Source organism: Arvicola amphibius, chromosome 12, assembly GCF_903992535.2.
Source record: "Arvicola amphibius chromosome 12, mArvAmp1.2, whole genome shotgun sequence".
Classification (NCBI taxonomy): Eukaryota; Metazoa; Chordata; class Mammalia; order Rodentia; family Cricetidae; genus Arvicola; species Arvicola amphibius.
Genome location: NC_052058.2, coordinates 51648559 through 51664047, shown reverse-complemented (window position 1 = coordinate 51664047; position 15489 = coordinate 51648559). Strand labels below are relative to the sequence as shown.

Below are 15489 nucleotides of genomic sequence, written 5' to 3'. Positions count from 1 at the left end.
TGCCCTCTGCTGGCCTCAGTGGGTACCAGCCGTGCATGTGGTACACACACACACACACACACACACTATATGTATATATATATATATATATATATATATATATACACACACACACACACACACACACACACACACACACACACACATGCATGCAGGCAAAACACCCATACACATAAATTTTTTTAAAAAAATTAGAATTTTTTCTGATATGCTGACATACACCTTTAATTCCAGCACTTGGGAGGCAGAGGCAGGAAGATCTCTGTGAGTTCAAGGCCAGCCTGGTCTACATAGTAAGTTCTGAGACAGCCAGGATTACATAGACTCTGTCTTAAATAAATAAATATAAAATTAAAAAATTAGAATTTCATCAGGAAATACCATGTTGCCAGTTAGGGTACATCACACCCCGGTACCAAAGGAGGGACTGACTAGAAAAGCTCGCAGTTTGGATATCTTAACTCATAGCTCAATCTGTGTGTTATTCCTGGCTTTTGTTCCATCATTCCTAAATACTGTATAAGGGCAGGTAGAGAGAAACTGGAACTTTTTCTCTCCCCAGTTCTGGCCCAAACTAAATAAATCAATTTTCTTTTACCAATTCCTGCTTCCCAGATTTTTTAGAATGGCTAGCAAGGGACATAAGAATTCAGTGATGTAAAAGGATTATTTTATTGCATGTTTGTATTTTCTTAGTGAACTTGAGCATGTTTCCTATGTTTGTTCAACATTAATATCTCTTCTGCTCTAAGATACCCTTTCATTTATTTTACCCAATGTCGAATTGAGTTTTTGGCGTGGTCCATATCAGTTTGTACATATCAAGGACATCAGTCTCGAGCTGAGGGTGTAGCTCAATGGTAGAATGCATACTAAGCAGCTGTTAGGCCCCAGATTTGTCCCAAGAGAGGTGGAGATGAGAACAATCTGCGGTTATCCTATTTGTTTCAAATATTACCTCTAGTTTTTCCCTTTAATTTTAGCAAATGACATACTTGGAAAGAGATCATTTTTTTAAATATAAAGCTAACCGCTGTTTGTCGAGTATTACCACGTGCTGTGTCTTGAATAAACGTTTTTGTGTGGCTTGGGGCTGGAGAGATTGCTCAGCAGTTAAGTCTGCTGCCTGTTCTTCCACTAGAGCTCACTTCCAGCACCTGTCTTGGGTGACCCACAGTGGCCTGTTATTGCAGCTTCAGGGGACACAGTGCCTTCTTCTGACTTTTGAAAGCACTATGCTCACATGCATATACATACATGTATATATACACACATGTGAACACACAAATAAAAACAATCCAAAAAACTTTACATGTGGATTATTACATTTAATATTGACCATAGCCTTGGTGGAATACAATGTTTCCCCCTTGTTGTCAATGAAGGAGTACACATTTTAGGTCATTTAGCCAATAGCTGGGCTATATGAATGAGCAAACTCATGTTATAGAACCATTATTTAGAGTACTAAAGTAGGCCTGCTTTCTTCCTATAAAGAGCCTTAGGCAAGCCAATTTTATTACCATTTTAATGTTTTGAGTAGGCAATGCAGTCCTTGCGAAACGATCAGCAGGAATGTAGTCCTACCTCTCTCCCTGACCCCTCTCTTTTCCTTCCTACTCATTCTCTGCTTCTACTCTGATCCTTGATGGTGCCTTGTGATACACCCACACTTTCTGTTTGTAGATCCAAGTAAGCATGATTATATAGCCGACTTTTCTTCCCACTTAGGTCACACAAAACGTTAACATTGTTTCCGTTCACTTACTTTTGCAAGACTTGACTGCTGCTTTGGTATAAAGTCTGTTACAGGGAAGATACCAGGATAATTTAATTTTCTTTTATCTTTGAAGAGATTTTTTTTTTCATGCTGAGTGTTCAATTTGTTTCAGTAGTAATTTTGTATTGAAATGGACTAGAGGCCAAACCACAGCTTTGCCAAGGCTTATATAACTAACAGAAGCTGAGCCTTCAGCCGTTGCTATATGCTGTGAGGAATGAAACCAGAGAGCAGGCAGTGCATAGAGATCTTGAGCAGTAAGTTAGTTCTGGAGTCTTGGGAGCACTCTAACAAAAGGTGTTGTGTGTAGTGTCCCGTTTGTTTTTCATTGAGCTTTGAGAGCTGTCTAACAGAGGTGTTGTGTGTAGTGTCCTGTTGTTTGTTCTGTTTTTCGTTCAGGTGCTAGTTCTTTATGACTTTTAGTTTTCCCATTTCTGTATTACCATGTATTAACTGCACAGCGTAATGAGTTTTATGATGATATTTCCATGCATGTATGTAATGCATACTGATCCTGTTATTCTCTGCTGTTCATCCATCATCACCCCCCCACACACACACACACAAACACATACACACCCTGCTACCTTCTGCTTTCCAAACACATGTGACATACTTCTCCTCGTAGTGCTCCTTGAGGGAGAAGTAAAGAACAAGAGCTGGGAGAAGCATCTGCGTCGCCACCAAATAGACTCTAGAGAGGACCTGTGCCCCTCCCGAAGTCACTCCTTGAACACGCTTGTGTCTTGCCTTTCTTCACCATAGGTACTGGCGGAGAACACTGGGCATGCAAGTCCGCTATGTGCACCATGAGGGCTATCAGTTCTGTTACTCCTTCCGAGGCAGGCCAGGACACAAACCGTCCATCCTCATGCTGCATGGCTTCTCTGCACACAAGGATATGTGGCTCAGCGTGGTCAAGGTACACTCCCAGGCTCTTCTGTCTTAAAAGGAGAGGGGTGGGAACACAGTTCAAATTCATCTTAAAATTAACAAAGTACATTGCTCAGGCCCTTTTTTGTGTTACAGAATTGACTGAGTAGTATTTTTTGTTTTGTTTTTTTTTGAGACAGGGTTTCTCTGTAGCTCTGGTGCCTGTCCTGGAACTAGCTCTTGTAGACGAGGCTGGCCTCAAACTCACAGAGATCCACCTGCCTCTGCCTTCCGAGTGTTGGGATTAAAGGCGTGCACCACCACCGCCTGGCCTGATTGAGTAGTATTTTAAAAACTGTCTTGGGAATCTTCTCACCATGGAGATATATTTAGGCAGGGGGAGGAGTGGCAGTGTTACAATGCTCCATCTCAGAACTGCCATGACATGACGCTCAAGCCTGGGCCTTTTCCAGGTGTTTGTTCTTCTGCATTCCTTTCTTTTCCCTGCCTGCCCCCAAACTCCTCATCCTTCTGCTTTGTTCTTTTTTCTTTCCTTAATCATTTAGAGAAATGGTCTTGATCTGGCAGCTTTTCAGAATCCTTTTCCAAGTCATTTTTGTGCTGTTGACTTGTGTTGCCTCTCTCTGTATTTTGGGAGAGTGACTAGCTAGCTGGTGGAGGGTGTGACTGAGGCTGGCATTTGTCTTGAGAAAGCAGCATCCTACTTCAAATAGGACTGTTTCTAAGAGATCATAAGTGTCACTAGAAGGGAAAGCGCATGTGCCATTGGGTACTTGTGCTCTTTCCAGATGCCACCTTGAGGACAGCCATCTTCAAGCCTTTAATCCTTTTTGTCCCCCCTTCATTAAACATCTTTGATATGTTTTCAGACTCATGGCTAAAAGTCAGTGCATCTTTTAAACAGAGAGGAAAGGTGATTTGGGAGAATAATCATCTCAAGAATTAGGTCTTGATGAAGAAATAAAAGAAAGTTGAAACCAGCCATATGGCTTTGGGGAAAAGCATTGCTTCTTTGACTCTGGTCTCTGGGAACTGCTTAAGGCTCTGGGAACCATCTCTCCTGGTTCCAAGACAGATAGCCACATGGCTGGAGGAAGTATGGCGTGGGAAGGAAAAGAATTACCACTGAGCAAACAGTATTAAGAAGTTTTAAGATGTAGGCTTAGAGGGAAAAGCACTTGTCACGCAAGCCTGGTTAACTGAGTTTAATCTCTGGAACCCAAATAAAAGTGGAAGGAGAGAATCGATACTTAAAACATAATGGTAAATATTTTTAAAAAATTAAGTGCAAGATATAAGCCTGCTAGCCTGAGTTTTGCAGCCTCTCTTCAGTCAACCACTGAGCCTCTCTTCATCTGTGTGCCATTCCAGAGTTCCTCTCCTCCATATGAGGTTCTGTTGATACTTAGTCATATATATCACAGAAGACATGTGGAGGAGCAGAAACACAATCTCAGTGACTCTCTGGGTCACTGGGTAGAGGGCAGCTGCTACCTCACCAGAGAAATGGGCAGACGTGTTTTTCTAGATCACATACTGACTGTCTGGGTCTTCAGTTCCTTCCGAAGAACCTGCACTTGGTCTGCGTGGACATGCCTGGCCATGAAGGCACCACCCGCTCCTCCCTGGATGACCTGTCCATAGATGGGCAAGTTAAGAGGGTACACCAGGTAAGCCGGAGGCTTTACTCGAACTGCCTAGATTGTATCTTCTCACATATGGAAAGCAGGCAAGAGTTGCACACTGGCTCATAGCCACGCTGTAGTACATTCTGTCTCCAAGTGATTGCAAACAAATTGGTAGCCTAGGGATATCTTTGGTCCATTCAGGAGAGCCTGAACTCGTTACAGATATATTTCCTTTAAGCTTATTGTACTTTTTTGTTTTATTTTTTGAAATAGGGTGTCATGTAGTGGAAGGTTGCCTTGAACTTCTGATTCTCCTGCCTCTACCTCCCAAGAGCAACGATTACAGCAACGTACCAGGAGTGTTATTTGTGGTGCTGGGAATCAAGTACAAATCAAGGAGTTCGTGCATGCTAACCAAGCACTCTACCCACGGGGTTACATCCCTTGCCGATTCGTACATGAAGAAATGTAATCTGGACAGTTTCTCAGCCTTCTCAGCCCTCTGAAAAGGCATTTAGAGTTCTACGGAACTGTTCCCTGTGGAAGTCTTTTTTCCCGCTTGTTTGGTAGGGGCAGAATCTTTGCATTTTGCTGTATTTTAGTATCTATCTCTGGCTCTCTCTTAAGGTTATGATTACCCATGAGCCCTTTCTTAACAGAATTGTTTGTTTCTGGTTCACGTTGATTTTTTTTTTTTTCGAAATAAGGATATTTAGTTGGTAATTTCTGCCTCCACTATTAAACTAAATATTTTAACGAGGGCTTATCGTCTGGCTCTTTGCTGTATCCTCAGGAGCTAACCATAGTTCCTTGTCAATAACAAATATCCAGTGATATGTTTCCAATGAGGGACAAGTGTGTAGATCGTTGATTGGACAGATGTCTAGTCAGAGAGGGCTTCAAATGAAGCAGGAGCCATCAGACTATGGCTCCAGAGCTGCTACCTACTTCTGTAAACTAAATTTTGTTGGGACACAGCATGTTTGCTTACTTAGGTATGTATTGTCTCTGGCAGCCTTTGTGGCACAGCTGAGCTGAGTAGTTACAACAGAGGCCAGATGAAGCACAGGAAGAAATCACTGCTGCCTTGACCTTTTACAGAACAGTTTATGACTTAATGAGGGGACCCTTGTTATTTGATTTATGTTTCTAAATGACCCTACAGCCACATGCGCCCTGTAAAGCAAACTATCAATCCGTTACAGGGCTCAACTAGATACTGGGTGTGATAGTGTCGGAGCCAGCAGAGTGTTCGGTTTTACTGAGGGGCGGCGTCTCTGCTCTGCAGTCGTCACCTGACATCTCAGCCGTAACCATGCTTCCTTTTCATTTCTCTTCCTAGTTTGTGGAATGCCTTAAGCTGAACAAAAAGCCCTTTCACCTTATAGGCACCTCCATGGGTGGCCACGTGGCTGGAGTATACGCCGCTCACTACCCATCTGATGTCTGCAGCCTGTGTCTTGTGTGCCCTGCTGGTGAGTGACGTGACCAGAGCAACCTTACCGGTGACTTAAATTTAAAGAAGCATCCACACAACTTCTGCTGTGGCTCCTCTAAAAATTTATCCTTCTGATATAGACCCCAGAGATAGGCATTGCTTGTGTGATGAGAACCATAGCCGGGCTGAATTAACTGGAGCCAGCCCTGCTCCACAGAGAAGGGGGGAGGTAGTGGAAATTTAAGATGGAGTGTTTACACGTGAAAAGGTGGAAACAAACCCGGCGGTGGCGCACGCCTTTAATCCCAGCACTCTGGAGGCAGAGGCAGGCGGATCTCTGTGAGTTCGAGGCCAGCCTGGTCTACAAGAGCTAGTTCCAGGACAGGCACCAAAGCTACAGAGAAACCCTTCTCGAAAAACAAAAAAGAAAGAAAGAGAGAGGGAGAGAGAGAGAGAGAGAGAGAGAGAGAGAGAGAGAGAGAGAGAGAGAGAGAGAGAGAGAGAGAGAGAGAAAGGAAGAAGGAAGGAAACAAGTTAGGATCACATCCTAACTACATTTTTCTTTATAAGCTTTGTCTCTGAAATGATTTAAAATTTTTTTAAACAATCTTTTCTCATTTTACACACCAAACTTAGTTCCCACTCCCACTCTCCCCACTTTCCCCCCACCCCACCCACCATTCACTCCTCAGAGAGGGTAAGGCTTCCCATGGGGAGTCAACAAAGTCTAGCCCATCACTTTGAGGCAGAACCAAGGCCCTTCTCCCCAAATCTAGGCTGAGCAAGGCATCCCTTCAAAGAGAATGGGCTTCAAAAAGCCAGTTCAAGCACTAGGGATAAATCGTGCCACAAACTGCCAGTGGCCCCACTGAAATTCTTTTAAATTTCTGGAATGTTGACAAGGTACTGCAGAATCCCATATGCTGTTTACCCAGTTCTGTCTGTTGTCCAGATCAATCACACAGTGACTGTGTCACAACCATGGAGTCAAGCTTGGTGCCCGACGATTAACTGAATCCCAAACTTTATTTGAGTTTGATTTCATTTTTTCCAACCATGTTGTTTTTGTGTATCAGAATCCAGTATAGGCTACCACAAGATATTAAACCTAAGATTAATTTTTTAAAAAAAAATATATACAACTTTGGGGGAAAGTGACAATATAAATTAAAAGAGAAAAGATGTAAAGGCTAACGGAAGAAAAGGAAATGTCATTATTTGATCATCTGCCAGTCAGGATGTGACTTTTTTTTATGATGCTGAATGTCAAATCCAGGGTTAGTAGGTGAGTCCTACAGGCTAAGCAAGTACTCTGCTATTGAGCTCCATGCCCACATCTTAAGTTAGTTTGTTTCTAATAGAGATGTCATCTTAGAACAACTTCTAAAGGGTATTACAGGAAGTTATGAGGCCATCTTTGAAAGCTTTTAAGACCACCTGATGAAATTGCCTGTGCTCTCAAAAGACATATTCCATGATTAAAATGAAAGAGAAGTCACTGTGAAGCAGTATTGGATCTGAACAATTCTGGGCAGGTTGTGTGAATCCTCGCCCACCCCCCAAGTTAGGCTCTTGCTACGGCTGGCTTTAATTCGCTGTGTATGTAGCCTAGGCTAGCTTCAAACTTGGAATCCTCTTGTCTCAGACTCCTGTGTGGCTAAGATTACAGGAGCACACCATCTCAGCAGGCTTTTCTGGATATAGATTTATAATGTGTGGTTTTCTTTGGGGGGTAGGAGAAAAAAATTGATGCTTAGTGTCTTCCTTGGTCCACTTTGTTGATGTGGGATCTCTATCTGAACCTGGAACTTGCCAGTTATGGCTAGTCTAGCTAGCAAGCTGGCTACAGGGTCCCCTGTTTTCATCTCCAAGGGTTGAGATTGCAGGTGGCTGGTGCAGCTTCTACATGGGTTCTGGGGTTCTAAATGCCCATCCTCATATTTATGCAGCAAGAGCTTTTTATCCACTGAGCCGTTTCCCTGACCGTAATATGTTGGTTTCTATAGGATGGCCAGTGTTAAAGCTGCAACTGCCTGTCTGTTTTTAATATAAGGTCTCGTGTAGTCAAGGCTGGTCTTAAACTCCCAATCCTTCCACATCTACCTCCCAAATTCTGGGATTCCAGGCCTGAAATCTAGTTCTTCATCTATGTTAAACCAAGAAATGGCTCTGTGTTGGTAGAAATTGCTCTTTCCCTGCCACATGATGCTAGCTATCAGAGTCTCTTGTGTCATGTGACAGTGAGCAGTCTCGAAAGGAGTCTCCCCTTCTCCGAATGTTCTCTGGAGGAAGAGAGCCTATGTGCAGCACTGACATCCCCTCGTATCTTATGCATTGGCCACAGAGGGGAGGGAGCTTCCAGTCATGGCAGCCCTGTGCTTTCTTTCCATCATTTGGGTCCTTCAAGCTCCTTAAAGTAATTAACGCAGGCTGGAAGCAGTGTGAGTGAGGCACCATCTAGTCTTCCCACACTCCACCGTTCTCATCCCTAGACAGAAGATTCTGATTCGAGAGGCTTGGGGACAGCCTGAGTTTCTGCGTGCCATGGTGTGTGCAATCAGTCCTAAAACATAATGCTGTTGCTTTAATCTGTACTAGCTTAGAATTTTTTTTTTTTTTTTTTTTTTTTTTTGGTTTTTCGAGACAGGGTTTCTCTGCAGCTTTAGAGCCTGTCCTGGAGCTAGCTCTTGTAGACCAGGCTGGTCTCGAACTCACAGAGATCCGCCTGCCTCTGCCTCCTGAGTGCTGGGATTAAAGGTAGCTTAGAATTTATTATGTACATATGCTGGCCCTGAACTTGTGATTCTCTTGTCTCTGCCTCTTGAGGCATGTATCTCACCACCATGATTAACTCCAACCCTAAAATATCTCGGATGATATATTTTTTCCAGTATTTCTCAGAATATGACTTTTACTTTGAGCAAGGGTGCTAGTATCAATTAAAAAGTGTTCTTCTAACCAGGTGGTGGTGGTGCACATCTTTAATCCCAGCACTCAGGAGGCAGAGGCAGGTGGATCTTTGAGTTCGAGGCCAGCCTGGTCTACAGAGCAAGTTCCAAAGATGGCCAGAACGACACAGAGAAACCTGTCTCAAAAAAAAGAGGAAGGAAGGAAGGAAGGAAGGAAGGAAGACAAAAGGATCTCCTAGTGAAAGAAACGTGACGTGTTAACCTGAGTTTGTCACTGAACATGTCCTGCACACAAGTACACAATACACCTGACAGGCGTATCATCCGGCTTTTGTTTTGCATCCCAGGCCTGCAGTACTCAACTGACAATCAGTTTGTACAACGGCTCAAAGAGCTGGAGGACTCAGCTGCCATTCACAAAATTCCCTTGATCCCGTCTACCCCAGAAGAGATGAGTGAGATGCTCCAGCTCTGCTCCTATGTCCGGTTCAAGGTGCCCCAGCAGGTATGTGTGTCACGGCCCCACCCTTGTCCTCCAGGCAGCCTCCCCAGTGTGTCCTCTGGCATCTACTGTCTGACTCCATTCTGTCTGCTCCAGTTATTCAGCAGGTAGCTCACCAGATGCCTGTGATATGGCAGACACTACGCTGAACACTATGGTAAATGTATACACAGGGAATTTTCCTGGGCAGATATAGTCCAGTGTGGGGAGCAGACAACTAATAGACAAAAATTTACAAATTGAAACCAATTTTAGAGGTGAAATGAAGGTGGTGTAAGTATTTAAAATGGGGAGATAGGGGTAGCTTGATAAAGTAATTTGAGGGGCCATGTGAGGAGTGGAAAAAAACATACACAGATTCATGGCCATGGAAGAAAGCAAGTGGCTGAAGCCTAGAGAGTGAAGGAGAAAGGAGCTGGAAAGGAGTCAGAGGCTAAATCACATTCTCCATTTTAAAAAGTTAGAAGACTTTTAGATTTGTGCATTTTAAAAAATTATCTGGAATGAATCCAAAGGGCTTTTTATCTATGAGGGTTATATTTGTTATGCTGAAACTAAAAAAAAAAAAAAAAAAAAAAAAACACAAAGATAGACATTTGCCATAAGAGATGATGTCTTGTTCTATAGGCACCAAACAATAGTGTGCTTCTAGAGAATGTGGGTGAAAGGCAATGACATTGAGTGAGATTGAGTACGAGCACAGTGTGACCTCGTGGTCGCCTAAGAGCTGCTCTGAGAAAATCTTATAGTTTGTAGGAATGAGTCTCTTCTTTTCTTTTTCTTTTTCTTTTCTTTTTTTTTTTTAAAGAGTTTTAGTTATTTATTATGTATACAGTGTTCTCTCTGTGTGTATGCCTTCAGGCCAAAAGGAGGCACCAGATCTCATTACAGATGGTTGTGAGCCACCATGTGGTTGTTGGGAATTGAACTCAAGACCTCTGGAAGAGCAGCCAGTGCTCTTAACCTCTGAGCCACCTCTCCAGCCCTGAGTCTCTTTTTCTAAGCATAGTAGGAGAGCCACTGAAGGGGACACAAATAAGAACAGAAGCTACTTAGATTATGCTGTGGCCTAGAGATGATGTTGGTACGGGTTGGGGTAGCAGCACTGGCTGAGATGGGTGGTGAGAAAGAATGGACAGGACTTAGGGCGGGTTGGAAGTGGAGGTGAGGAAAAGTGAGCAGTGACTTCCAGTTTTACCCAGAGTGAATGGGTAAAGTAGCATTTTCTGAGCAAGGAAAGGAGAAGAGGAAGTTCAGGTTTGGGACATATGCTGAGTTCCATTTTGGATATATCAAGCTCAGATTGCTTTTGAGGCCTCCAAGGGATGTGTCAGGCAGGCAGTTGGATATTTAAGTCGTGCCAAGGGAAGTCCAGGCTAAATGTAAAGCAGGAGGCAGAGGAAGATATCGAGGACCCTGTGTCTGAACAAGGTCAATTGAGGAAAAGGAACAGAGAGGAAAGTCCACAGCTGAGACCTTATAGACCCAGATTATCTCCCAGTGTCATAAACAACGACCCTGCCTCAGGGTGAGGTGAGGTCCTCCTAGGCTGTGAGAATGGATGCTGCACAGACTTTGTGACCATGACTTAGTTAATAAGGAAGGGCAGCACACTTCTGGGGAAACATCCCAATTCTGTGTCTGTGGTGTAATCTGTCCTCGATATCTTTTCAGTTCTGAAGTGGCACTGTCCTCCTCTAGCTATGATATCCTTAGAATATCGTTTCCAAAGGAGACTCCATGCCTTCAACTGTCAGGGATAAGGAAACACTGGGAGAAAATACATGTTGGCTTCAGAAGCCTCTCTTTCCCAGGAGGGTAGGGACACATGCATTGAGTCCACTAGGCCAGCTTGTGGTTGTGTTTGTTCACAGGTGCTCTGTCCTCTGTAAGATCAGGGCCTGTCTATCTTTAGCCTTTAGTGGTGCACTCCCGTGAAGAAGGTCCTACTTATACAGGTTGCGTAGGTGGTGGATGTTATAGGATGCCTCAGTATCAGAGATAGTCGGTGAATATGTAGGTACCGGATAGAGAGATGTATGAGTTAATACATTTGTATGCTTATATGGCTTAAGGCTGCAGGATGGAACGGTGAATGGATGGTTGTTAACTGATTGGTTGTTTGGTTGGATGGAATGATGGCTGGATAATATATGGGTGGAGAAAGAATGGATAAGCAAATACAGACATGAATATAGGATTCAGGGAAACAAGATGAATGGATGAATTGATCAGTCAATTAAGCCAGTGGTCCTCAACCTATGGGTTGCAACCCATTTGGGGGTTGAACAACCCTTTCACAGTGGTCACCTAAGACCATAGGAAATAGGAGATATTTATGTTACAGTTCATAACAGTAGCAAAATTATGGCTATGAAGTAGCAGTGAAAATAATTTTATGGTTGTGGGTCACTACAATATGAGGAACAGTATTAAAGGGTCACAGCATTAGGAAGGTTGTGAAGCACTGAATTAAGCAGAGTTGGAGAAGAAAGAAGAAATGTCTGTCGTGGAACACAGTGTTATTAAGTAACAGTCATTTCTCTCTCCTCTGTGTTTCTACACAGAACCTCTGTGATTCTAGTCATGCTTTAGAGAGCTGGTTTAGTCCAAAGCAGCCGTGGTTCAATATATTAGTGAGCTTTCTATCACGGTGGGCAAATACCCGAGAACATCATGGGTTCAGAGGTTCCAGGCCATGGTTACTTGGGCTCTTCACTTTGGTGAGGCAGGACATCATGGCAGGAAGCATGCAGTAGAGCAGAACTGCTCATCTCATGGTGGACAGGAAGCAGACAGGGATGGAGCCAGGGTCCCAATGTATCATTCAAAAGCATATCACCAATGACCTCTCCAAGTAGGTCGCACCTCCTAAAGCCCACCTCCCAGTGGCACCAAAGGCTGAAGACCAAGCATTTTTAGTGTATGGCCTTTTGAGGAATGTAGTGTGGAGCTGCGGGCCGTGCTCCCACCACCCTACTCCCGGCTGTCTGCTAGCTTATGCCCTGAAATAACACACAAACTGTATTCTTTTAAACACTGCCTGGCCCATTAGTTTCATCCTCTTACTCACATCTTGACTAACCCATATCTAATAATCTATGTAACACCACGAATGGTGTCTTACTGGGAAAAATTCAGCATGTCTGATCTGGTGGCTGGCTTCATGGCATCTGTCTCACTGAGGAGAGGCACGGCAGTCTGGCTCAGAGAGCAGAGGCATGGCGATTTATTAACTTCCCTTCCCAGCATTCTGTTCTGTCTACTCCACCCACCTAAGGGCTGGCCAGTCAAATGGGCCAGGCAGTTTCTTCATTAACCAATGAAATCAACTCAAACAGAAAACTCTCCCACATCAGAGGAATATAACACTAGTCTTCCCAACTTTGGTCTGCATAAGACTCCTGAGAAGGTATGTTGAAGGAATCTGGACCTGTCCCCTCATGGATGAGAGGACTGACAGCTATCTCTGTGAGCCCTCTGCTTTGACTTTGAGTCCTGAGGTAAGGAACTGCTTTACAGATGGCCATAGCCACCTCTTTGGGTTAGTAGCCCAAGGCTTGGAGATCTGGCCTGTCTATATTTGCTCGGTGCATGCTGGGCTAGCGCTCTGTCAACTGAGCTATGTATGTCCCCAGCTCTATCATTGTTTATAGGATCATCAGTCCTTATGGTTCAATTTTGTTCTGCATTTGAATAGTATTGCATAATTATCTGATATTTTGTTTACCCAAATTTTTTGTTTTGAATTAAACCAAGAGTTTCTTAAGATGCCATGCTAGTGTCTTTAACATAGTGTGCAGACAGACCTCTGGCTTTACAGCATTTCCCAAGTTCCTCCCTAGTATTTTATTATTACTGTTTTTTAATGTGAAAGGTGTTTTGCCTGTATATTTGCTCACCACATGGATGAAGAGCCTATAGAGGCCAGAAGAGGGCATCAGAGCCCTGGAACTGGAGATACAGATTGTTGAGAGCCTCCTTGTCTGTGCTGAGAATCAAACCAGGTCATCCAGAGTAGCAAGTGTTGTGACTGGGCTATCTCTCCAAGCTCAGTTTGGTTTTTTTAAAGCCTCCCAATTATATTCTACGTTCTGAAGGTTCACAAGCCCAGCCCTAGACAGTGTGGGAAAGTGCTGAGCTTTCTCTCCTGTGCTGCCCCAGAGCGGTAAGAGGCTGGAGGAAGTGAGACTTCTCTTGTTTCCTAACTGTGGATTCTTCATCCTCAGATCCTTCAAGGCCTTGTTGATGTTCGCATCCCTCATAACGGCTTCTACCGGAAGTGTAAGTAGCCCTGCTTCAGCTTGCAGCTTAGTGGCTGGCTGCCTTGTACTTTGTAAACCTCTGTCCATGGCATGGCCTGGACCTGATGAAGCTCTGGCTGTTGTGGTACTCGTGTGACCCTGCATACACTCACTATGTGTTTCTTCCCTCACAAGTGTTTTTGGAAATCGTGAGCGAGAAATCCAGATACTCTCTGCATCAGAACATGGACAAGATCAAGGTCCCAACACAGATCATTTGGGGAAAACAAGACCAGGTATGTCACAGGGCCCTGTGGAAAAAAGCAAGCAGTGATCTGTAAAGTGGGCCTCCCTGGTGGGTTTCTTGTATCACAGTTCTGTGAGCTGAGAACAATGACATTTGACTTTTAACAGGAAAGGAAAATGTGTTTACTTGTTTCTTGAGATAGGGTTTCACCATGTTCTCCATGAGATCTTCCTGGCTTCACATCAGGGAATCAACAGGGCTGGTTCCTCTGGGAACTCTGAGGGAGACTCTTTGCCGTTCTCCCCCAGCTTCTGTTGCTTGCAACCATCTTTGCATTCCCTGTCTTATAGATGTATTCCCTGGGTTCTACCTTCATCTTCACATGACATTGTGTGTGTGTGTATCTATATCCACATTCCTCTTTTATAAGAACACCGGTCATATTGGTTCAAGGCTTCCCTGCTCTTTTATGACATCATCTTAACCAGTCACACCTGCAAATCAGGCCAATGCTGAGTAGTGGGATTAAGACTTCAACATAAGAATATGGCGACGCCATTTAGCTTATAACCAGCTCTCCAAAGATGCACCAAGTTCATTCCCAGTAGTGCCTTTGTTTTTTGTTTTTTTTAAATATTTATTTATTATATATATATACAATTTTCTGTGTACATGAATGCCTGCAGGCCAGAAGAGGGCACCAGACCTCATTACAGATGGTTGTGAGTCACCATGTGGTTGCTGGGAAATGAACTCAGGACCTTTGGTTAAGGCAGTGCTCTTAACTGCTGAGCCATCTCTCCAGCACCCCCAACAGTGCCTTTGTAACTGCCTCTGAGAAATCATGCCTACCAAAGATTTTCATTAAATTTAAAACAACTCACTGTAAAAAAGGAGGGAGGGAGGAAGAGAGTTGATGTGTGCTCATAGTTCATGTAGCGGGTAAACCAGTACAGCCTAGGCCAAGGATGGCCCAAGGTGCACCGCAAAGGGACAGGGACAAGGAGAGGAGGGAGGTCCCCATTGTCCCTCCAGCTGCACCTTTTTGCAGCAGCCAAGGGACTGAATGCAGCTTTGTGTACAGCCAGAGAAGCAGGACTTAGGATCTTGGCCAGTAAGAACTCAATCAGAAACACAAAAGCTTAGCTAGGCAGTGGTGGAACACACCTTTAATTCCAGCACTTGGTGGGCAGAGGCAGGGGGATCTCTGTGAGTTCAAGGACAACTCTACAGAGTGAGTTCCAGCCAAAGGTACATAGACAAACCCTGTCGAGAGAGAGAGAGAGAGAGAGAGAGAGAGAGAGAGAGAGAGAGAGAGAGAGAGAGAGCGCTTTTATTTTGAAAAATCCCCAAAGTAGGGCACACCTTTAATCCCGGCATGGAAGAAGCAGAAGCAGGTGGATCTCTGTGAGTTCGAGGATAGCCTGGTCTACAGAGTGAGTTCCAGGACAGCCAAGGCTATACACTGAGAAACCCTGTCTTGAAACACCAAAAAAAAAAAAAAAAAAACCAAAGCAGTGCTGCGCTGAGCCCTTGGGAGCCTGCAGAGACAGGCCATAGCCCATTGTCCTGTGGGGTAGATGGTTAAGAGAACTAGAACTCTGGCCTCAGAAGTATGCTGTAGTTCTACCTCTGTGACCCCAAGCCTATATCCCAGCCCAGATTAGGATGTCTCTTCTACTGCTTGGGTAACTGTGAGACTCAAGAGCAGCAACTTGTATGAAAATGATCTTTTTTTCCAATTATCAAAACACAAGTGGTTTATTCAGATGTCCTTTGCCTCTGACAGCTGACCTCAGCCTACGGTCAAGAGTTTCTTCCCAGATCCTGAAGCCCATGTTGTTGTA

The 15489-nt window shown here is 44.1% G+C and overlaps 1 protein-coding gene across 3 annotated transcripts in view; it reads left to right on the top strand.

Moving 5' to 3' along the window:
- Abhd6 (abhydrolase domain containing 6, acylglycerol lipase) overlaps positions 1 to 15489 on the top strand; it is a 50394-nt gene that overhangs the window by 31149 nt on the left and 3756 nt on the right. For all 3 annotated transcript variants that reach the window (XM_038348980.2, XM_038348981.2, XM_038348979.2), the window contains 6 exons: positions 2546 to 2702; positions 4231 to 4344; positions 5645 to 5777; positions 8997 to 9154; positions 13381 to 13435; positions 13591 to 13691. In XM_038348980.2, the coding sequence (XP_038204908.1) occupies positions 2546 to 2702; positions 4231 to 4344; positions 5645 to 5777; positions 8997 to 9154; positions 13381 to 13435; positions 13591 to 13691 (718 nt within the window). The remainder of the gene's footprint in view (positions 1 to 2545; positions 2703 to 4230; positions 4345 to 5644; positions 5778 to 8996; positions 9155 to 13380; positions 13436 to 13590; positions 13692 to 15489) is intronic.